A 24898-nucleotide genomic window follows, 5' to 3' on the forward strand; every position below is an offset into this window, starting at 1 on the left:
AAAATTGAGCGTGTGTGAAACAAGCAAAAAACGAATTGCCAAGCCTTGAAAAGCCTTTTTAATGCTGCACTTTAAACTTTAGGAGAGTGAAGTTTGTGGCAGATTCACTGCCTTCCCTATCGTACAAGGAAGCAGGAACCGGGTGAACACTTCACAAAGGACTTTAATGATCAATTTGAACACAACATAAGAATGCTTTTCAGTATACACAACACCAGCGCACACACACTGGGCCGTCCTGGCCAAACTTAGAATGCGCAAGTTTGTGAACTGTGTGCAACTCTATCTTTCTCACTGGCATCTCCGGCTCCTCTTTATCCCCCTGGCTGATTGGGGTCACTCAGCGCCAGGCATCTATCCTCACAATCCGGCCACGCCACATCCTCATAACAAAGTTATAAAAAATCTCACTGCTAAAATGTTATCCTTGTCCATTGTGAATATTCAGTGTAGCTCTGCATGAAGCACCACCCACACAAAAGTCACTGCCAAACCAAGCAACTTCCTATTAGTCAACACGGCAGATTCACCTGTCAAATTTCAAAAAATTTTAACTCTATGTGAAATCCATGAGGAAAAATATTCGCCACCAGAAGTCCATCAGGCGAAATTCATGATTGCGTGGATTCCCGTTGAGATGACTTTATTTAGCCCACAGAATTTCGCCATGCAAAGTTAAATGTGACTGCCTTAAAAAAAAAAAAAATTTGTATCTGGCCCCAGTACTTAACATAGTGATAATAACCATAGCAATATTTTTGTGTCTCGCAACCGTAAACAAGGAACATGGATGCCAGCTCTTTTACTGTTCGCTATTTTCGACCAAACTAACGTTTGTGACTGGAGATGTATTAACATTCAGCCATTTTAGGTAAACAGCAGTTGACAGTAGCAATGTTATAAAATATCGATATATTTATAATTGATCAGCATGTTATTTTATCGTTATATTTTTGAGGCATCGATATATTAAAATTAGCCGACATTTAAATTAGAAGCCCAATTTGCATGTATAACACAGTTAAGGATGGGCAAGGAGGAGGCGAGAACCGGCTTGTCAACATGAATAATCGTTTAATGAAAACTGAACTCAAAATACACAAATATTAAACAAACACACGACGACGGACATGCCCGTAATTGAATGAGTGTATCGTGCGTCCCGTGTGGTCATACCCGCCTTCCTCGACCTGGGAGGAGACAGGAGGGGAAAAAACAACAACAACAACAACAACAACAAAAAATAGGCGAGGGAAAAGGCCAACACGGTGCGAAAGAGAGAGAGAGAGAGAGAGAGAGAGGAGAGAGAGAAAAAGCTCACTCACCGGTTCTCTGATGTACTCCTCCGCCCCTGGCAGCGGCTCCATCGCTCCAGGAGGTCGGGGAATCCAGTCCCCACTCGCCCCGCGGACGACGGCAGTTCACCGCATCCGGGCGGTCGGGCTACTCCATCACCCGGCAGATGGCAGCGCCGCTCCCCAGGGTGGACGGCAGTGTCGAGGACTCTGCGACGGGCATCCCTCCTCCTTCCCGGGCTTCGGCACCAATGTAACACAGTTAAGGATGGGCAAGGAGAAGGCGAGAACCGGCTTGTCAATATAAATAATAATTTAATGAGAACTTTAAACCAAAAGCACAAACATAAACACACATATGACGGACATGCTCGTAATTCTCGCTCTCTCTCGAACCATCGTCACCGGCCGCCTTCATTCCTCGCGCGCCTCATCAGGCCGATTGGCGACCAGGTGCTCAATGTTCCGACCTGGCCCCGCCCCCCTCCGCTCCACAGCGTGATTTCCAATTCACTCAGTTGGGCTTCTGTTTAACAGTCTGGCATAATAGCATTGGATGCCAATCACGATATCTTTCTCTCTCTCTCACACACACACACACACACACACACACACACAGGACAAGATCTACTGACCATATAAAAATGTGTGAATTAGTCCAATGTATTAATACCAGTGCTGTCAGTCTATTAAAGATTTTGATAATACTGAAATGATCACCAATTCAAGTAATATTAAACGTTTCCCAAAGTCTAAGTTGACTTATTGAAAGAACTAGTTTCCCCATAGGTTGCATATTCATTGCAATGAGCACTAAATCTCTTAACCCTCTGGGGTCTGAGGGTGTTTTGTCCCTGGAGAAGTTTTGGCATGCCTTGACATTTGTGCTTTTTTCAGTTGCTTAAAAACACATTAAAGGCTAAAGTCTGATAACACTGTATTCAGCACAAACTGGGCAACAATAATATGTGAGCAACATGTGTTTACATGTTTGTATTTTTGAGAAAATAACGTTTAAATAACGTTTTTAACGTTAAAATTTTTTCAAAAAATGTTTTTTGAAAAAACTATTTTTTTAAGTCATTGAAATAAGGCCATATAACATATACTAAACAATTGTCCACAAGCCTTTTATGAACTGGATCTTGTAGCCTAGAGTTTTGCTACAAAATTATGTGAAAATCATCCTGATCACTCATTTATACAAAACAATATAGTAATTTAACTTTTGTAAGACACTTTTAGTGTTAGAAAGGTAATATGCGAGGAGGCGTGAACTATCATGAATATGGATTGTAATTCACACCTGAATAGACAAAAGACCCTCCCCTGGGCCTATCAATGAGGGATAGAGAATGAATGGGAGGAGACTTAATGATCAAAATCAAGTTAAAAGAAGTAATCTGACTGTACATTTTCTTTACATAAAGACTTCACTTAATTTTAGACCTACACTACGATTTAAATTAAGTCTCTTCTGCTCAACAAGGCTATCATTTATTTGATCCAAAATACAGTAAAAACAATGATATTGTGAACTATTTTTTAATTTAAAAGAACAGTTTTCTATTTCAATATATTGTGAAATGCAATTTGTGATCAAAGCTGAATTTTCAGCATCATTACTGCAGTCTTCAGTGCCACATGATCCTTCAGAAATCATTATAATATGCTGATTTTCTAATATGGGCATATTTAAAGTGCATTTTACTCATTTAACCTGAACACATATTTGCGAGCACAAGCTTTGTTGATGATGAGGCAGCATAAACACTAGTCATCTAAATCTAAACATTCATATTATTTTGATATCATATTACATATCATATTATGATCATACAGCATACAATTTAAATGCCTGCTTTAGCCGAAACAACATTTAAAAAGGAAAACTTGCTTATTAGGGGTCAAATTTGTGTGGTCAAATATTTAAAATTTCAATACTCTGAATCCTGGCTGGCAAGTCTGGAAACAGGCCCAGTAGTAAAATATGTACATGTTTATATAAAATAGCATGTCAACTAATATGTAAATGAAACTAAATGACTTACTCATCCAAAATTGTATCCTTGGCAGGATCAAATATCTCTTCAAAATACAAACGTTCATCGGAATCCCGCACTTTTCTGAGGAAAATGTTAACTCTTCCTCACTATCCAGACATTTTCTCAGTTGTGTATCATACCATCTTGCAAATGTGCCGAAAAGTGAATGAACTTCACTTCACTGTTTTTAAGGCACAGTCGGGGTCGTTTACCATTTGCATTGATCGCCTCAGCACATTACCGTATGAATAGTGCTCTCTGCCCGTGGGTGGGATCACATTAGGGATAATTAGATGAGGCAGGAGAAATTGTACATCATTTTGTTTCATACAGATTACATTGCAGGAGAATATTTGTTTTAAATTTCTTTAGACATATTTTTCATGTTTGTGTGACATGTATTCGTGGACTTTCAGTAAATTTTTGTGATGTGTTTCAGAAATATGCTCATGAACACAGAGACTGCTGAAAGCTCGCCCTTTTTATTTTCTTTATTTTACAAAAGCACAAGGTTTTTTTGTTATTGTGAATGTACACAAATAAAAAATGATGTCTTACACTTATCTGTATGCCCCAAAATGACAGTGTAAAACAGTTAAAGGATGGGCAAGGAGGAGGCGAGAACCGGCTTTTCAATATAAATAATAGTTTTAATGATAAACTTAAAAGAAGACATAAACACACACACATGACGGACATGTCCGCTAACGATCTCTCTCTCCCGCACGGCCCTCTGCAGTCAGCCTTTAAACCTCATGGAGGCATAATTAGCCTAATACGGGACCGGTGTGTAGTATCACGACCCGGCCCCACCCTCCGCCCTGCCACAGACAGAGTATTTTATGTTGTTTCCGCTGTAATGACAGAAAAATCCAGCAGGACGTGCCGTCGACACCAGAGGGTTAAACTCTCATCATCCACAATATTAATCTGCCAGTAGACTGTGGCTGTCCAGTTTGTTACCGCAATCATGAAGTCGTTCATGATTCACGTCAGAGTGTCCACGCAAGCGTCAAACGCCACTTTGACTGTACATGTTGTATTAACTGTGTGGCAGGGCGGAGGGCGGGGCCGGGTCGTGATCTTACACATTCCTCCCTCGTCCTTCCCGGGTTTCCGTCAACAGTGTAAAGGGATCAATGTAAAGGAGGAGGCGAGAACCGGCTTTTCAATATAAATAATGGTTTAATGATAAACTTATATTTATATATTTATATTTATGCATTTGGCAGACGCTTTTATCCAAAGCGACTTACAGTGCACTTATTACAGGGACAATCCCCCCGGAGCAACCTGGAGTTAAGTGCCTTGCTCAAGGACACAATGGTGGTGGCTATTGGGATCGAACCAGCAACCTTCTGATTACCAGTTTACCAGTTATGTGGTTTAGACCACTACACCACCACCACTCTTTAAACTTAAAAGACAACATAAACACACACATGACGGACATGTCCGTAAATGATCTCTCTCCCTGGTGAGATCCCCTGCAGTCCACCTTTATCCCACGGTGGCTTAATTAGCCTAATACGGGACCGGGTGTGTAGGATCACGACCTGGCCCCGCCCTCCGCCCTGCCACAAACTGTAAATGCGTTAATTGATATTAAGAAAAATGTCAAAGTTAAACTTTTCAAATGAATCACAAGTGTTAACATGTCAATTCTGACAGCTCTAATAAACACCTACATTTTTGGTTCTGTAAAGACTAGGCAGATTTTATGTAAATTCGGTTGTCATTACCAGACGTTTCCATCAGCAAATTGGGTTGTAGAATGTGGTTGTCACTCCTGTAAAGAAATGAATAAATAAACAAGTGTATACACTGCTCTTGCAGTGTGGATGTTGCCTGAGTGATATAGCACTCGCTTACTTTCAATCATGTTGACTCATCAATAATCTTGTTTCTCTGCAGATATAAATGAGTGTAAAATGATTCACAGTTTGTGCACCAACGGTCGGTGTAGGAACACCATCGGAAGCTTTCGCTGCAGGTGTGACAGTGGCTTTGCTCTGGATTTTGATGAGAGAAACTGCACAGGTGAGTTTACACCCTGTCCAGATCTCTTTACTGTGACTAAATTAGATCAGATTTAATCCAGGGTTACAGAATATTCTATGGTCACTTATTCTGAGACCTTGTCTCAATAATAGAGACAAGACCATTTTTGCCCAAATCACTAATAAGCAACACCTCAAAAGAGCCTCATTCTCGTTTGCGAATGAGACATCACCTGTCAAAATTATAGACAAAATGTCTATTTTTTCAGTCAGAGCAAAGTGTGTGTTTTGTTTTTTATGTGTGTGTGTGTGTAGATATCGATGAGTGTCGCATCTCTCCTGACCTGTGTGGTCACGGCACGTGTGTGAATACAGCAGGTGATTTTCAGTGTGAGTGTTACCCTGGATACGAGAGCGGTGTCATGATGATGAAGAACTGCATGGGTGAGACTCACACACTCTACACAAACATCTACAGTAATACCTGTATTGTAAAGAAATAATTTTAGTGTTGGTGTCTTTGTATTTCAGACATTGATGAGTGTGAACGCAATCCTCTGTTGTGTAGAGGTGGTGAATGCATCAACACAGAGGGCAGCTTCCGGTGTGAGTGTCCAATCGGCCATGATATTGCTCCAGACGGATCCGCGTGTTTAGGTCAGTGTGTGAGTGTCTGTATGTGGTTAGTGTTAATGGTGTCTGTAATGATGTCTTACATTCTATCTCTTTTCCTAACTGGAGGCAGGTGTCTCAAGTCAGGCTTTAAAAAATCGATCTGTTTTTAAATTTGCTGATGGCCTGAGTCACAGGAAAAGCAGTGAGACATTTCACAAAGGTCACAGACATGCCTATAGCATCATGTTAATGGTGCTAGTAAAGGTTAATGGTGTTTTTATGTTTCTTCTGCAGATATTAATGAGTGTGAACTGAGTGACAAACTATGTAAGAACGGTCAGTGTGTGAACATGATCGGACACTATCAGTGCTCCTGTAATACCGGATACAAATCCACTGAAGACAGACTCTCTTGTGTGGGTAAGACACACGCACGCACACACACACACACACACACACACACACACACACACACACACACACACACACACACACACACACACACACACACACACACACACACACACACACACAAAGATCTCCAGAGATCTCTTTAATATTTCAGTTGTTTCTCCTACATAGCAATGAGATTCAATTGAGAGCAGGTAGAGATTTCACAAGAGACCAAAGTCTGCAATCAAAAGTCTAAGATCTCAATATGAAATCAAACATTTCTCATCAAATTCTTACAAGACAAAGAATTATCTGAGCTATGCTATCCACATACAATTTATAGCTCTATACTCTTACTGTAAGTCAACAAATTACTCATTTGTGTCTATTTTTATTACTCCTAAGTAATTTTAGGAGAAACATATGAGACAAAGTTGATAATTAAATGAAACATAACTCCATCTAAAAACCATTAATTGTCCTGAACTATGAAAGAGCAACCTCTGAACAATAAAACTTTCCTCTGTATTATGTGTTATGTAGTGTTTCAGCAGCTTTGAGTGAATATAGTGACATGATTTTTGTCAATATGTCTATATTGTTTTTGTTCATAGTGTGTATATTTGTGTTGTCTACACTGTAGCCTGTGTCTGATTTTATTTTATTATTGTGTTTTTTTGCATGAGTAAGCACATCGTGAGCGATGTACAATCCTGAGTCAAATTCCTCATATGTGTACACATACCTGGAAATAAAGCTGATTCTGATTCTGACATGAGTGTGTGTTTCAGATATTGATGAGTGCACTATCGAAAACGGTGGCTGTGAGACTTTCTGCACAAACTCAGAGGGAAGTTACGAGTGCAGCTGTCGCCACGGTTATGCCCTTATGCCTGACCTCAGGAGCTGTACCGGTGAGAAGCACACACATGCACAGATCCAATAATATACAAAACTACACACAACACTTATACACACACTACCAGTGTTGGGAAATCTACAAAAAAATTATAGCAAGTTAAACTACCAAATACTCTCAAGCAAAATTTGCTAATCTGTAGTACTTGCTACTATTATCATTTAGAGCAGGAATTCACAATCTTTATGGTTTGTAACCCATTTTTTAGGTTTCTAAATCTTGAATCTGTATTGGGTCGTAATGTAAACAAGAGCACTGAATCCTGCTTCACACAAATAAGTGCTGGCAGATGGCAGCAGAACTTTTACGACACTCAGTCAGTGACACTTCTGCCTATTCATCTTCTGCAGCATGTTACATTGAATTGACCTTTGCGTCCAGGTCACCTTTATGTCTGTTGTACACCTATATGTATTTTACATATATATATATAAAAAAAGAGAGGGTACAAATTCAATAAATAGAAATAGCATACTGCTATAAAAAAAAAAAATATTATATAATTAATAATTTAGAAAAAACCTATTACACTATACTGCATATTGCAAAAGTTAAATATTTAATAAGTAATGCATGTTTATTTTAAATCAAAAAACCTTAATGATTCACTTTTAAGGCTGTTTCCCAGTTCATTGATAAGCAACATCTCAAAAGAGCATTGCCGCTAATCCAGATTATTCTCCTGAGACCTGAACGGAACTGCTGTGTGCATTTTCCATTAACTTTTTTGATTTGTAACTAGCACCTTATAAACATCCCAAAATAAAACAAAATCCTCAAAAATGTATGTCCACATATAAGGACAGTGGGACTAAGATGTTCAATAATACCAAGCTATAGAAAGTATTTTTTTTATTATCAAATTGTTTATTATGTTTCCAGGATTGTTGGTTATTCATGTTTTTGAGACGTTACAGACGTTACAGCTGATTTTCTGTAAAGCTGCTTTGGAACAATCTGAATTGTGAAAAGCACAAATAAAAATTATTTGAATTGATTTTTATTTATTTTACAATGTTTTTTCTACTTTACCGGTGTATTTTATTTTCTAAAATACACCGTATTTTCATCCTAACTCCATATAAATCCTCTGCTATATTTTATTTTTCTCAATGTGAAAATGCACAGTAAATATAGGATTTCTAATAAAAAAGTTCTGTTGTACACATTAGTGTACATTGTGTTTAGCAGTGTGACGTTTCACAATAAGTTGCTCAAACTTTAAAAATGGCACATCAGATGAATCTAGAGACTCTAATCATTTAACTCAATCAGGCTTCAATGTAAAAACTTAATGAGGTTTCTTACCAGATGTAGTTTTGTTGGCATTTCTCCAAAAGACAAACTCTGCTGTGATCAGTGCCATGTTGTTTGGTCAAATGACTCTGTACATAAAAATTTTAGTCCTTTAGTCCTTTAGTCCAATACAACGTCCATGCATGTGTACACAGGGTTGCAGGAGGTGACACAATAGACAAAATGACTTGATTTTTTTTAAGTATTGTTGAGGAAAATTAAACATTGTAGAATTTGACAACATGCCTTCACTACTTAATCCACGAAATAGCTTCACTTTTTATATAAAAAACAGCGATGCTGCGATCTCCCTACTAAGAAATGAAATGAAACTAATTTAACTAGATTTGCGATTTGTAGTGACACTAGTGCCCAACACCTACTAATACACAGACACACAACAAAACTCATATAAACTGTGTCTGTTGTGTGCAGATATCGATGAATGTGAAGACAGTCTTGATATTTGTGATGGTGGCCAGTGTACAAACATCCCGGGAGAATTTCAGTGTCTGTGTTTTGATGGCTTCATGTCATCTGAGGATATGAAATCATGTCTGGGTAAATATGAACACATTTATTTGTTTACACTCTCGTTTTGTAAAGCTGTTAATGAGACAAAGATACAGAAAAATTAGAAATGCCAATCATGCTGTGTGTAACACAAACAACATTTAGTCACCAAGGTTACTATGGTAGTAGTGCCATGTAAATGTCATGGTACATGAATATGGTAATCCTTCAGTAACATGGTATTTGTCAAAGTAGCATGGTGTTACCTTTTTATACCTTCAGTGGATCATGGTACCACAGCAGTGCTTTTCAGTAATTAAACATCCAGAAGGAAAGGAAGAGAAGGAAATAATTCTGTCTTGAAAATGCTGCTGAAGTCTTTAATCTCTCTATCTCTCTCTCTGTGTTAGATGTCAATGAGTGTGAGTTGAATCCAAACATATGTCTGAGTGGGAAGTGTGAGAACACGAAGGGTTCCTTCATCTGTCACTGTGACCTGGGATTCTCTGTTAGGAAGGGGACCACCGGCTGTACAGGTGAGAGCCACACACACACACAATGTAGGGTTTCCATGTTTTATGGGGACTTTCCATAGACAAAATGTTTTTTATACTGTACAAACTTTATATTCGAACCCTACCCCTAAACCTAACCCTCACAGAAAATGTATGCATTTTGCATTTTCCAAAAAACATAATTTAGTATGATTTACAAGCTGTTTTACTATCCTTACGGGGACATTTGGTCCCCACAAAGTGACACACACACACACACACACACACACACACACACACACACACACTCATGTTTCACAGCTGTGTGCCAACTGGCAGTGTTTGTAAAATAGAGCTCAGCTCAAATACACTGAACCTTAGAGCTGTAACTGACTAAAGCATGTAAAAAGCAAGTTAGTATTTATATAGTACCTTTTAAAACAGTTTACAAAATGCTTTACATAAAAAAACATATAAATGTCAGATACATAGAACTAACATAAATAGAAAATTAAATGCATAAAATACAAAGTATTAGAAATAAAAACAATTAGGGAGAAAAGAGAATTAAATTGTTGGAGGGTGTGCCTTAGTGTACAAGTGTGCATTTGAGATACTAGTCAAATCAGTACAAGCCAACCCATAGATAAACTCTTGTCGAGAGTTTACAATGCGCTGTCAGACACAGCTGCTAGTGGATCACATATAACATTACATCACTGAAGAGAGTCAAAAAACATACACATACACCCTCTGCCAGATGGTACTGTATGGAAGTGTATGTATACATTTCCAGCGTCAGTTTATTCTAAAACTGTTAGTGTTAAACTGTTTTTCTTGAATAAAATGTGAGTGGTGTTTGCCCATGCAAAATTCAACGCCACAATGCTTAAGTGTTTGGAGTGTGTTTTTTTGCGTTGCTAGGTGGTTGCTTATTTGACATAGTCAAAAGAGTCCACCCCTAAATTTCTATGATATTCTAGTCTCTATACACGATGAGCCAAAACATTATGACCACTCACAGGTGAAGCGAATAAGGTTGATAATCTCCTAACAAGGCCACATGTCAAGGTCTGGGTAGATTAGATGGTGAGCGAACATTCAGTTCTCATAGTCAATGTGTTGAATGCAGGAGAAATGGGTAGGAGTATAGAACTGAGTGACTTTGACAAGGGTCAAATTGTTATGACCAGATGACTGGGTCAGAGCATCTCTGAAATGGCAAGACTTGTGGGGTGCTTCCAGTCAGCAGTGGTGAGTACATACCGACAGTGCTCCGAGGAGGGACAAACCACAAACCAGCGACAGGGTGTTGGACACCCAAGGCTCATTGATGCACGAGGGCAACAAAGGCTATCCCATCTGGTCAGAACCGACAGAAGGTCTACTGTGGCACAAGTCACAGAAAATTTTAATAATGTTTACAGGAGGAATGTGTCACAACACACAGTGCATAGCACCCTGCTGCGTAGACGCAGACTGGTCAGAGTGTCCATGATTACCCCCATCCACCACTGAAAGTGTCTACAATGGGCACACAAGCGTATACCACACAACACCTTTGAGTGTCTTGTAGAATCCATGCCTCAGCGAGTCCATGATGTTTTGGATGCAGAATCAACAGCACATTAGGCAGGTCCCTCCTGGTCATAATGTTAGGGCTCATCAGTTTATATGGCTCTGGTCCCTCCTTTAATGTAAATCTATAGGATTTTTTCACCTCTCTTTTTCAAGAAACAGCACACCTCTCCTCAACAAGCATTGCATGATTTAAAGGGATAATTCACCCAAAAATGAAATGTCTCTCATCATTTACTCACCTCATGCCATCCCAGGTGTGTTTGACTTTGTTTCTGTTGCTGCACACAAATGAAGATTTTTAAAGAATATCTCAGCTCTGTAGGTCCATACAATGCAAGTGAATGGTGACCAAAACTTTGATGGTCCAGAAATCACATAAAGGCAGCATTAAAGTAATCCATAAGTCTCCAGTGGTTAAATCTATATCTTCTTAAGTGATATGATAGGTGTGGGTGAGAAACAGATCAATATTTAAGTCCTTTTTCACTATAAATCTCTACTTTCACATACTTCTCTTTTTGTTTTTGATGATTTGCATTCTTCGTGCATTCTTCGAGGTGATCCAAGATGGCAGCGCGGTAGCACGCAGCGGCCACGTCGGATCCAAAATGGTGCTATTTTTGTCTTAGCCCGACTTTTACCGAACATGGACATTGGAGAATCCGGTGTTCATGTCTACCATCGCCAGACACTGCTAAAATACAATATTCATGCAACAACCAAGCTGCATGATGATCTGCAGGAGAAGCTACGCGAACTCTGCTTGCTGCGGAGACCAGGCCTCCAGTCCTCGGCGTCGCCTGATGCTGGTGTCTGGGGGGAGGGGACGTCGTAAGCGGTGTGTGAGGAAGCAAAAGCAGAGCAAGAGGGCGGGTGTCCATGCTAGGCTAAAAACAATCCCTAGCCGGCCAGCTCTCCTGTCTATCCTGCTCTCAAATGTTTGCTCCCTGGACAATAAACTGGACTACATCTGACTCCACAGGCTACGCAGCGTGAGCTTAGAGACTGCTGCGTCTTTGTTTTCATGGAGACGTGGCTCAGCGACAGAGTTCCGGACACTGCCATTCAGCTTGACGGGCTCGCCTCGTTTCGTGCCAACAGAAATGCAGCTCTGTGCGGTAAGACTCGTGGTGGTGGCTTGCGTGTTTACATCGACACGGAATGGTGCAATAACTATATGCTAGTCTCTAGTTACTGCTCATCGCTGGTGGAGCTTGTGACTGTTAGATGCAGACCTTTTTAATTACCACGAGAATTCACCACTGTTATTATAACCGGGGTTTAAATTCCCCCCAGCGCTAACGCTAAGGAAGCGCTCGGTGAACTGTATGGGGCTATTAGTGAACTGCAGAACGCTCACCCTGACAGACTGTTTATTGTTGCCGGAGATTTCAACCATGCAAATCTCAAGACAGTGCTCCCTAAATTCCATCAGTATGTGGACTTTGCAACGAGACGGGGCGAACACGTTTGATCTTGTTTACACAAACATCCCAGGCGTGTACCGGGCGGAGCCCCGCCCCCACCTTGGCTACTCAGACCACATCTCTGTTATGCTAATTCCAGCATACAGACTGGTCGTCAGACGCACAAAACCGCTCCAGAAGCAGGTGAAAACCTGGCCAGCAGGAGCCATCTCTGCTCTTCAGGACTGTTTTGAGTGTACTGACTGGCACATGTTCAGGGAGGCTTCAACATACACTCACCTAAAGGATTATTAGGAACACCATACTAATACTGTGTTTGACCCCCTTTCGCCTTCAGAACTGCCTTAATTCTACGTGGCATTGATTCAACAAGGTGCTGAAAGCATTCTTTAGAAATGTTGGCCCATATTGATAGGATAGCATCTTGCAGTTGATGGAGATTTGTGGGATGCACATCCAGGGCACGAAGCTCCCGTTCCACCACATCCCAAAGATGCTCTATTGGGTTGAGATCTGGTGACTGTGGGGGCCATTTTAGTACAGTGAACTCATTGTCATGTTCAAGAAACCAATTTGAAATGATTCGAGCTTTGTGACATGGTGCATTATCCTGCTGGAAGTAGCCATCAGAGGATGGGTACATGGTGGCCATAAAGGGATGGACATGGTCAGAAACAATGCTCAGGTAGGCCGTGGCATTTAAACGATGCCCAATTGGCACTAAGGGGCCTAAAGTGTGCCAAGAAAACATCCCCCACACCATTACACCACCACCACCAGCCTGCACAGTGGTAACAAGGCATGATGGATCCATGTTCTCATTCTGTTTACGCCAAATTCTGACTCTACCATCTGAATGTCTCAACAGAAATCGAGACTCATCAGACCAGGCAACATTTTTCCAGTCTTCAACTGTCCAATTTTGGTGAGCTCTTGCAAATTGTAGCCTCTTTTTCCTATTTGTAGTGGAGATGAGTGGTACCCGGTGGGGTCTTCTGCTGTTGTAGCCCATCCGCCTCAAGGTTGTGCGTGTTGTGGCTTCACAAATGCTTTGCTGCATACCTCGGTTGTAACGAGTGGTTATTTCAGGCAAAGTTGCTCTTCTATCAGCTTGAATCAGTCTGCCCATTCTCCTCTGACCTCTATCATCAACAAGGCATTTTCGCCCACAGGACTGCCGTATACTGGATGTTTTTCCCTTTTCACACCATTCTTTGTAAACCCTAGAAATGGCTGTGCGTGAAAATCCCAGTAATTGAGCAGATTGTGAAATACTCAGACCGGCCCGTCTGTCACCAACAACCATGCCACGCTCAAAATTGCTTAAATCACCTTTCTTTCCCATTCTGACATTCAGTTTGGAGTTCAGGAGATTGTCTTGACCAGGTCCACATCCCTAAATGCATTGAAGCAACTGCCATGTGATTGGTTGATTAGATAATTGCATTAATGAGAAATTGAACAGGTGTTCCTAATAATCCTTTAGGTGAGTGTATGGCGACTCTACCAACTTGGAGGAATACACAGCATCAGTGACCAGCTACATCAGCATGTGCATTGATGATGTTACCTTCTCCAAGACCATCACCACACGCTCCAACCAGAAGCTTTGGATGACTGCGGAGGTGCGTGCGCTGCTGAGGACCCAAGACTCTGCCTTCAGAGCAGGCGGCAAGGCTGCCCTAAGAACAGCAAGGGCCAAACTGTCCCGGGCCATCAGAGAGGCAAAGCGCGCACACGCCAGAGAATCCACAGTCACTTCCAAGACAGCAGCGACACGCGGCGCATGTGGCAGGGCATCCAGGCCATCACCAACTATAGAACAACATCAGTTGCCTGTGACAAAGATACCTCCCTTCCAGATGCTCTGAACAACTACTATGCTCGGTTTGAGGCGCAAGTAGTCTTACCACGGCTGATGTGAGGAAAACGCTATGTAGAGTCAACCCACAGAAGGCTGCTGGACCAGACAACATTCCTGGCAGGGTGCTCAGAGGATGTGCAGACCAGCTGGCAGATGTTCTTACCAACATCTTCAACATCTCTCAGAGCAGCACCGCCGTTCCAACGTGCTTCAAGGCCACCACAATCATCCCCATGCCAAAGAAGTCTTCAGTGTCCTGCCTCAACGACTACCGTCCCGTCGCACTCACACCCATCATCATGAAGTGCTCCGAGGGGCTCGACATGAGGCACATTAAGACCCAGCTGCCCCCTCATTAGACCCACTGCAGTTTGCGTATCATCCCAACCGTTCAAGAGACGACGCCATCACCACCACCCTCCATCTGGCCCTCACCCACCTAGATAAAAAGGACTTGTTCGAATGCTGTTCATAGTGTTCAGCTCAGCATTCAACACAATCATTCCTCAGCATCTGATTGGAAAGCTGAACCTGCTGGGCCTGGACACCTCCCTCTGCAACTGGAACCTGGACTTCCTGACTGGGAGACCTCAGTCAGTCCGGATCGGGAACAGCATCTCCACCACCACCACACTTAGCACTGGGGCCCCCCAGGGCTGTGTGCTCAGTCCACTGCTGTTTACTCTGCTGACTCACGACTGTGCAGCAATGCACAGCTCAACCACATCATTAAGTTCGCTGATGACACGATCGTGGTGAGTCTCATCAGCAGGAACGATGAGTCAGCATACAGAGAGGAGATGCAGTGGCTAACGGACTGGTGTAGAGCCAACAACCTGTCTCTGAATGTGGACAAAACAAAAGAGATGGTTGTTCACTTTAGGAGAGCACAGAGTGACCGCTCTCTGCTGAATATTGACGGCTCCTCTGTGGAGATCGTCAAGAGCACCAAATTCCTTGGTGTTCACCTGGCGCAGAACCTCACCTGGTCCCTCAACACCATCTCTATTGCCAAAAAAGCCCAGCAGTGTCTCTACTTTCTTCAAAAGGCTGATGAAAGCACATCTCCCACCCCCCTACCTCACTACATTCTATAGAGGGACTATTGAGAGCATCCTGAGCAGCTGCATCACTGCCTGGTTTGGGACTTCCACCGTTTCGTACCGCAAAGCCCTGCAGAAGATAGCGAGGACAGCTGAGAAGATCATCGGGTTCTCTCTTCCCTCCATCAAAGACATGTTATTTTTTAATTGCAAAAAGTGTGCCTTGGCAGAAAAAAGGTTTTGAAACACTGTCCTAAACCACAAAGACTTCATCTGCAAAAAAGCATCCAAAATAAAACACAGCAGTAGGTTAATTCTAGCTAGCTAACGTTAGCAATCTGCCTCTTGCTGCATTCCATTAATTTGGAAAGTTACTATATTGTTTAAGAAAAGACAAAGAAAAGTGAAAACGTCTAGGTTATGTATACATGTTCCCTGATGGAGGGAACGAGATGTTGTGTAGAATAAGCGACGAATCTCTGATCTTGAGCACCAAATATGCCTCTGATCTATGAAAAAAGGCCAATGAGAAGTTGGCAGATAGTATTTTCATACCTTGTCCCCGGACATACAGGTATAAAGGTAGGGAAATACGTCTGGTTCATTCAGGATTTTTCTGAGGAGCCGGAAATGGTCCGGCCACAGCAGTGGCTCGGCTCAGCTACATGGCCGGGAGGACACAATGTCTCATTTCTTCCATCAGGGAACGGAGGTTACATACGTAACCTAGACGTTCCCCGTTTGTAGCTCACTTCGACAGAAGCAACACTAGGGGTCCGAGTTAAATCATGCCATGTGCTGAGCAAAAGCAACCAGCTGTATCAGACTGCATGTACCCTTCCCCAATACCCCAAAAAAGTGTCGGAATCCTTCTGGTTACCCTACACAGGGGAACAAGGCGACGCTTGCCAACCTGGGAACGGGCCAAGCCTAGCCGGGCCTCTTTTCACTCATGTTTCTCGCATAGAGCCAAATGGCTGGGGCCTTTACACGCATCGTGGGAAGGCAGTCTTACCCGGTTTCCTGTTTTTCAGGGGGAAAAGACCCTGTGGAGACCACACCTGCCCAGAGAGTGGGAGGTAAGAGTGGTGAATACATCACATGGGTTTTTAGGCGACGTGTAAAGTGGTGCGGTGGTAGATCCCACAGGGATGCGGGCCCGCTCGTAAGGGGACCGTACCGCTGAAAATACACACAGGGGGAGTCCATGTAGGAGTCCTGAGCTGTGGAGCACCTATTCCAGTACAGGGTAGATTAAGTACCCACAGTGTATTGGGTCGGCGAGTTCCTCCGCTGAACTGCGGACCCAAAGGGCTAGGGAGGAGTCATCCAGGGATCCGAATGAGTGGGATCTCCTGGGAGAGAAAGCGCACAGTTTTACCTCGGCCGAGGGAACAGGCGCTAGGTGTAAGCGATCCACCCGGTCAGTCCATCAGCGTGAACCGAGTTCTACCGGCTCCGACCTGAGAAAACACGGGACGATACTGACTCAACCCTGAGATTGTAAAATCTCGCAAAGTTATTAGGTCTTGCCCAACCCGCTGCTCTGCATATGTCTGCCAGGGAGGTGGACAAATTAAATTAATTCAACAAAAGATTCTCCTCCCGGCCCTCAAAGGATTGGTCTGCTTACCAGCTTCGGAGATAACGTCTTGGTCCCCGCGTCGATCGTCTCAGGAGCGCCTGGGAGCCTTCCGGATCCTCGAGGGGGTCCGTGAGACGGGGGGTGTGTGTGCTTCCTGCGGGGTGCTTGACGCACGGGCTGAGAGCTGGGCCCGGGTTGAGGTGGAACAGTTTGTTTCTTAGCCGCAGGAAGACGCCCTCGGCGAGCAGACGGGGCACGGCCCGTAGCGGCAAGTTTGCAGCGGGGCAAGATGCGTGAAATAGCCTCCGTCTGCTTCTTCACCTCGGAGAACTGATGGGTGAAGTCCTCAATGGTGTCGCCGAAGAGGCCGAACTGGGAGACATTGAGCGTGTCTTGTCTGTCTCATGCATCTTGAGCAAGTTCAGCCACAGATGACGTTCCTGAACCACGAGTGTGGCCATCGCCTGCCCGAGTGACGGCGCTGTGGCCTACATGGCCCTGAGGGCGTGGTTGAGCAGCGCACAGACCCCAGGAACCAGTCATCCAGCCGCGATGGCTGTGGGGATGAGCTCAGAGGACGAGGAACAGGTGTGTGACTCGCAGCTCACTGCATACACGACCATCGGCTCCGAAGAAAATTTCTGAATGAACTAGATGTATTTCCCCGCCTTTATACCTGTATGTCCGGGGGCGGGGTGTGCAAATACTGTCTGCCAACTTCTCATTGGCCTTTTTTCATAGATCAGAGGCATATTCGGCGCTCAAGAGAGACCTCTAGTGTCGCTTCTTCGACACAACGTCAAAGTGAGTGACACATGGGGAACTTAAGGATTGAATTATGGTTTGATATATTCTGTACTTAATGATAGTTTCTAGGGGATGAGTCATCCAGGAAACCTGATGCGATGCTTGCACTACATTTTTATTGTTTTAGGTGGATGGTAAAACTTGGAAAAGGAGTGTTGAATAAAGATGGTTAAGTTGATTTCAGCTCCTTCGTGTATATTTGTATTTGTTTACTCAAAGAAAAGAAAGGAAAATTCACAGACATAAATTCACCTCTGCAATGCCTTTTGATTATTTTATCAAGACATTTCTCATGGTACACTGATACAAATACAAGTCTGGACTTGGTCTTAACTTGGACTCAACCCCTCAAAGTCTTGATATTTTCTCGGTCTCAAAACACTCTGGTCTTGGTTTTGACTTGGTCTCGGTTTAGGTGGTCTTGACTAAGATGCTTGGTGAAGTCACATCGTAGAATTTCAGCAGTAGAACTCACGGCTATGTTTAATAGTGAAAATAAGAGTATTTCTACATGCACAATGCGACAAACACTTACAGGATTGGGAATAAACAGCTGTCTGGCCACAAGAAAGCCACTTGTTAGTGAGGCTAATTGGAAAAAATTACTTCAGTTTGCTAGGGAGCATAACGTTTGGACTGTGGAGCAATGGAAAAAGGTCTGATGAGTCCAGATTTATCTTATTTCAAAGCGATTGGCGCACCAGGGTAAGAAGGGAAGCTCATGAAGCAATCCAACCATCATGCATAATGCCCACTGTACAACCCTCTGGAGGCAGTGTTATGATCTGGGGTTGCTTAAATTGGTCAGGTCTAGGCTCAGCATCGTTATATGGCAATAAAATGAAGTCAGCTGACTACATGAATGTACTGAATGACCAGGTTATCCCAGTTTTTTTTCCCCCCTGATGGCATGGGCATGACAATACCAATATTCGTCAAGCTCAAATTGTGAAAGAGTGGTTCAGGGAGCATAAGCAATAATTTTCACACATAAATTGGCCACAGTCCTGACCTTAACCCCATTTAAAGTCTTTGGGATGTGCTGGAGAAGAATTCATGTTGTGGTTCGATTCCCCGTCATCAATACAAGTTCTTGGCCAAATATTAATGCAACTCTGGATTGAAATGAATGTTGTGACGTTGCATAAGCTTGTTGAAACAATGCCAGGATGAATGCTTGGCGTAATCAATTCTAAAGGCGGTGAAACTAAATATTAGAATTTGCTACTTTTTTTTTGGTCAGGCAGTGTATCTGACTCATACTCATGCTGAAGGACGGACCGACCCCTCACAGCACTCACTCACAGGAGGTCATATTTTCCATGTTTTTAGTGCATGTTATTCTGAAGGAAAGAACAGCATCTGAGATGAGTCACAGCTCTGGAATTCTGCTGCCAAGAAAAAGATGGCACATGTTCTCCGAATGCTTCCAGCTCAGGATATTTCCATGTGAGGGAGATCTTTCCCGGCACAGTTTAACATCAGGACATTTTCTCTCCAGATTCCTGAACGCTGATCAGTTGCTAATGAATCTCAGCCCCACAGTTATAGCACACAGGCAAGCACCAGGTCCTCAGTATCTATATTTCTGAAACTCATTGAGTTTTTTTATACTAATTTTTGCCTCATGAAATCATGACTGAATGCTTTGGCTTGTTTCCGGCTCAATCTGTTAAGCAGTATTCTGCAGAGTGCTGCAGTCTGGACAAGCGACACATCATGTCTGCATCACTCATCTCTGCGTGCCTCGCACATGTTCCCTTGACATGGAGATCATCATCCATTTGAATTTTCTGATTTAAAATATGTTCATGTTTTTGGGGGTTCCATTTTATTTTCTCTTACATTTCCAACACAAACATTTCAATGTATTTTTAAGCACCACTAAAAAAGTATACCAGCAACTAAAAACAAAATGATTTTCATTTTGGTTAATTCTGAGCAGAAATTAAATTGCGCTGCCTTCTTTTCTGATTGGTAAACAGTTAATAAAGAACTTTATTAAACAAGACTAATTTAGTACTCTGTGCTAAGGTTGGGTGATGAACCAGTTGCAGTGTTACCAGATCTCACAAGAGAAACAAGCCACCAGTCACACTCAAAATTAGGGTCTTTCCTCACCGAAAATAAGCATAAATGTAGGAAATTATCATCATAGAAATCACAACCTATGCAAAATAACATCTTTTCAATAAATGTATTCTTATTATTAAGTATATCTAAAAAAAATATTTCAAATATACAGTATATCTGAGCAACTAAAATAAATTAATAGCCGAAATATCTCTTTCCTACATAGACGCACAAACTGCGTGGGCACATTTGCACTCAATCTTATGCGAATTACTGTATTTTATTTTAATTATTTAATAATTGTGTAGTTATTATTATTGTATTTTTTTTTTATTACAGATCTGTTTCTGTGTCAAAACCCAGCAGCATAAAATCTGTATTAATGCATCATACATTATTGTTTCCTTCAGAATAAAAGCACATGCTTGTCATGTTCTACTAAAAAGAGAGAAGCCCCTTTTTTGGGCAACAGGAAATGGTGTAATTACAAATATTTACTGTGATTAACCCTTTGCTCTTTTGTTTCATGAATAAATAATTGGAATGAAATAAGTCAATTTTTATAGAACGTTTTCACTCAGGAACAATTGAAAGGGTTTTTGTTCCTTGAACCGTTTTAAGTCACTGATTATAACCTTAAGTATTAAACTTTTTTAAAAAAATGTCACCTTTGAGACTCTTTAGACTTAAGACAGCAAGCAATGCCCTAAAAACCAACAAGAACACCTTAGCAATTGCATAGCAATGCCCTGGCAACACCCTAACATTGTGGCAGTGAGTTATGTACATCTGCATCCGTTTCTCATGGTTTATTTCTATGTAGTTTTATTAGTGAAATTTTTGAAAGTTTCTCATATGTAAATGTCCTGCTGTGATTTAGACTTGAATTTAAGAGCAGATCGTCATTTATTATAATGTTTCATTAATATGTAGATGATGTAGTTTTCTTATTAGGATTCAAGTTTCATCTTAATGAACTGAAGTTTATTTCGAGTTCTGAGTGTTTCACTGTTGGATTCTGGAATGATTAATCTGGCAGTAGTGCAGTCAGTGATTAATGACTGTTTGTAACATAAATGTAATCCCAAATTTGTGTGTATGTAAAAGTCGTCCATGTTCTGTATCAGTTGTGTTTTAATAGAACCTTGCTAGCACATGTAAATAAGTGACACATCCATGCTCTCTTATAGTTTGAGTGGCTGAGGTCAGGGGTTGCGTGCAAACACACACTCCGTGAACAAACAACATTTTGGGCCCTATTGCAAGAGTGCAAGCTCTAAGCACAGCACTATGCTATAAGTCTTACATGCAAAGTCAATGGGCATGGCTAGGAAATTTTGGTAATTTCGTGCAAGTATGCACATAGTCTAGGCTCAGGTGGGTTTGCGTTATGAGCTGCAGCTGGGACAAGTGCAGTTTAATTCAGAGGTTCTTCTCCAGTTAGTGCAGTGTCCACATCTTATTATATATTCCATTCCCTCAAGCACCAGCGATATAAACAAAGACAGCACATTCATAAGAAGTTAATAGTGTGAATGGACTGTATGCAATAAATGAGAAGAACAGAAATATGGTCTTACATTCTTTTTGTCACGGTCCTGCCACTTTGGTCTTGGTTTTTCATGTCATGGTAAGATCATGGCCATCTCCTCTCCCCGATTGTCCAGTGCTGTCTCTCTTTGTCTTGCCATGTTCTATGTTGTGTCAGATTTTGGCCACTTCTGTTGCTAGTTTTTGTTATAGGGTTGGATTGTTGTTTACTTTGCAGTGGGCACTCAGGTTTTGTCTAGTCCAGTGTTTGTGTGATAATGCATGGCATTGCTTTATTGGCATTATCGTGTATTCTCTTGTCCTGCAATTGTCTGTTGACATGAGTGCATGTTGCTTGTGTTTTCCTGGTGGCATGTGCTCGTGTCAATTGTCTGTGTAGGTCACGTGTTAGTGCGTGGCTTTGTTTAGTTTCCTCGATTGCCACATGCTTTTTTGTCTTGAGTGATACACTTCCCTCTTGTTTGCCTCGTTACCTTGTTATCTGTTTCACCTGTTCCCTTGTCACAGCCTGTGCTCACAACCATGGAGGTCATTCCCCTGTCACAGCCTGTGCTCACGACCACGGAGGCTGTTCCCCTGTCATTGCCAGTGTTCATGGCCAAGGAAGTCGTTTCCCTGGTTGATTTCTCACCTGTCCTAGAGCCATCTGTCCTTGCTCCCGTCCTGGAGCCGTCTGTCCTCACTCCTGTCCTGGAGCCGTCTGTCCTCGCTCCCGTCCTGGAGCCATCTGCCCTCGCTCCCATTCTGGAGCCGTCTTTCATTGCTCCAGTTCTGGAGCCATCTGTCCTCGCTTCCATCCTAGAGGCACCTGATCCCACTTATTCCATTAAGCTATCTCCTGGGTTAATCATGCCTAGTCAAGCCATCAAACCAAGTCAAGCCATCAAGCCAAATAAAACCGCCAAGCCTAGTCAAGCTGTAAAACCAAGCCAAGCCATCACACCAAGCCAAATCATCACTCCTAATCAAGTCACCTTATCAAGTCAAACAGACACATCTAGTTATCACTTCAAGTCAAGTCGTCACTGCCATGCCAAGTCAAGTCATCTCACCTATTCAAACTGCCAAGCTGCCAAGTCAAGCCAAACCATCACACCTAATCAAGTCACCACACCAAGTCAAACCGCCATGTCAAGTTAAGTCATCTCACCAATTCAAACCATCATACCAAATCAAGCCACCAACCCCAGTCAAATTGCCAAGTCAAGCCAAGCCATTACACCAAACCTAACCATCACTCCTATTCAAGTCACTATGCCAAGTCAAACCACTCTGCCAAGTCAAGTCATCTCATCAGTTCAAATTGTTAAGCCAAGTCATGCAGCCCAGTCAAGTCAAGCAGCCACTTCAAACCAAACCTTCATACCTAGTCAAGCCACCTTGTCAAGTCAAGTTATCTCACCTGATCTATCTGTCACACCAAGTCATGTCTGCTCGCCTAGTCAGGTCTGCTTGCCCAGCAAAGTCACCAAGCCCAGCCAAGTCACCTGGTCAATCCCAGTCACCACGCCAAGCCCAGTCAAGCCACCTAGTGAAATCGCCAAGCCCAGTTTAGGTGTTAGGAGTTAGTTTTATCCCGTTTGTGCCAACTGCCGGGTTTTCCCCACCCTCCCTTCCCTAGGTTATGACTTTTGTCTTGTTTAGTATCTATGCTGGTCTTGTTTTGTCCTGGGATGCCTGGAAGTTATCCCTTAGGGGTGGGGAGTACTGTCACGGTCCTGCCACTTTGGTCTTGGTTTTTCATGTTGTGATGGGATTGTGGCCGTCTCCTCTCCCTGATTGTCCAGTTCTGCCACTTCTGTTTGTTGTGTTTATTATTGTGTGGTTGAGCTCTGACACGTTTGTGTATTATTTTGTGGCTGGGTGTGCATTGCATTGTTTGTTTACTTTGCAGTGGGTGCTCAGGTTTTATCTAGTCCAGTGTTTGTGCGAGAATGCATGGCATTGCTTTATTGGCATTCTCATGTATTCTCTTGTCCTGTCTGTTGACATGAGTGCATGTTGCTTGTGTTTTACTGGTGGCATGTGCTTGTGTCAGTTGTCTGTGTGTTAGTCTGTCGCTTTGTTTGGTGTCCTCGTTGTTACATGCATTTCTGCTTGAGTGATACCCCTCCCTCTCGGTTGCCTCATTATCTTGTTATCTGTTTCACCTGTTCTCCCTCATTAGACTGCCTATGTATACTCCTCCTGTTTTCAGTCTTGTGTCAGATTATTTTGTATAAATTCCTGTCGGCCTGTTCCCTGTTTTGCTCGGCTTTATTTGGTTTGTTTCTTTGTGTTTTCAATTCTCTTTTCTTGTTTATCTCCCTTGTGAGAGTTTTTGTTGGGTTATCAAATAAACTTAGTGAAACTGCCTCCTGCATTTGGGTCCTTCCTTACAAAGTGACATTTTGTGCATGTTAAATGTGACACGCTCCTTTTATACACATTGGGAAATTTGGTTCAGAATATGGATGTAGGCTTCAGTAAATTATAGAAAATGTAATTATTATTAATCATTTTAATCTACTGACTCACATATCGTGGTAGTATTAACAGTACCGGAACACACTTCTATCGACAAAACAATTAAACAAAAAATATTTCTAAATTAGAATAAAACAAAAATATAAAAATTAATGAAGTGGTAAAAAAAAATCATGCCAAATCAAAATATTTTACTTTCTCCAACTTCTTACACCGGCCTCTTTTGCTTAAAAATCATTCTACAACAAGTGGAAAAGTGCTAATACAAATTAGATCATATTTACAATTGTAAATATAAACATTACAATAATTAATATAGCTGCAAGCAGCAATGATGGATCCAAGCCCCATAGGTCCATTTCCCCTTGGTGGCATTCGTAAAACATGACCTTTAGATCGTTTAACACAAATCTATACATTTTAGAAATTGCAGTTGGCAGTGACATAATTTGATGTTCCATCATATTTTCGAGTTTGGACATGAACTTTATTACCACCTGCAGGTGTTATTTCCAAACTGCAAATGAGAGAACTGAATTAAGATTTTGTGTGAATAAAGGCGTTGTATTTAAACGACTTGGCGCATTGACAATTTCTCAGGAAAATAGCAAATTGCACTTTGCAGCACTTCATTTACATACAATACACCTACAGTTTGTGCGCTTAAACGCACAGATAGTGCAAACACTCCTGCCCATTTGCGCTTTCACTGGCTCAAAATATAAACTTAGAATTAACGCTCTCACAAAAATCTTATAAGACATAGTGCACGGTCATAGTGCTTTGCTTCGTTTGGACTTTGTCTTCATTAGCACATCCTTAAGTTTATGTCCTAAACTGCATTTCTTTTCAACTTTTTTTGTGTGTGTGTGATCACATTAGTGATGTAATTGATGGGTTTGTTTATCTGATCTAATTCCCATCAGGCCAA

At 42.0% G+C, this 24898-nt stretch overlaps 1 protein-coding gene across 2 annotated transcripts in view; it reads left to right on the plus strand.

Annotated features, from left to right (window-relative positions):
• The window catches only part of LOC127661700 (fibrillin-1-like), a 147734-nt gene that overhangs the window by 65023 nt on the left and 57813 nt on the right, over positions 1-24898 (plus strand). For both annotated transcript variants that reach the window (XM_052152532.1, XM_052152533.1), the window contains 7 exons: positions 5255-5380; positions 5656-5784; positions 5872-5997; positions 6250-6375; positions 7140-7262; positions 8999-9124; positions 9487-9612. In XM_052152532.1, coding sequence (XP_052008492.1) covers positions 5255-5380; positions 5656-5784; positions 5872-5997; positions 6250-6375; positions 7140-7262; positions 8999-9124; positions 9487-9612 — 882 coding nt within the window. The remainder of the gene's footprint in view (positions 1-5254; positions 5381-5655; positions 5785-5871; positions 5998-6249; positions 6376-7139; positions 7263-8998; positions 9125-9486; positions 9613-24898) is intronic.

This window comes from Xyrauchen texanus, chromosome 21 (assembly GCF_025860055.1).
Source record: "Xyrauchen texanus isolate HMW12.3.18 chromosome 21, RBS_HiC_50CHRs, whole genome shotgun sequence".
Taxonomy (NCBI): Eukaryota; Metazoa; Chordata; class Actinopteri; order Cypriniformes; family Catostomidae; genus Xyrauchen; species Xyrauchen texanus.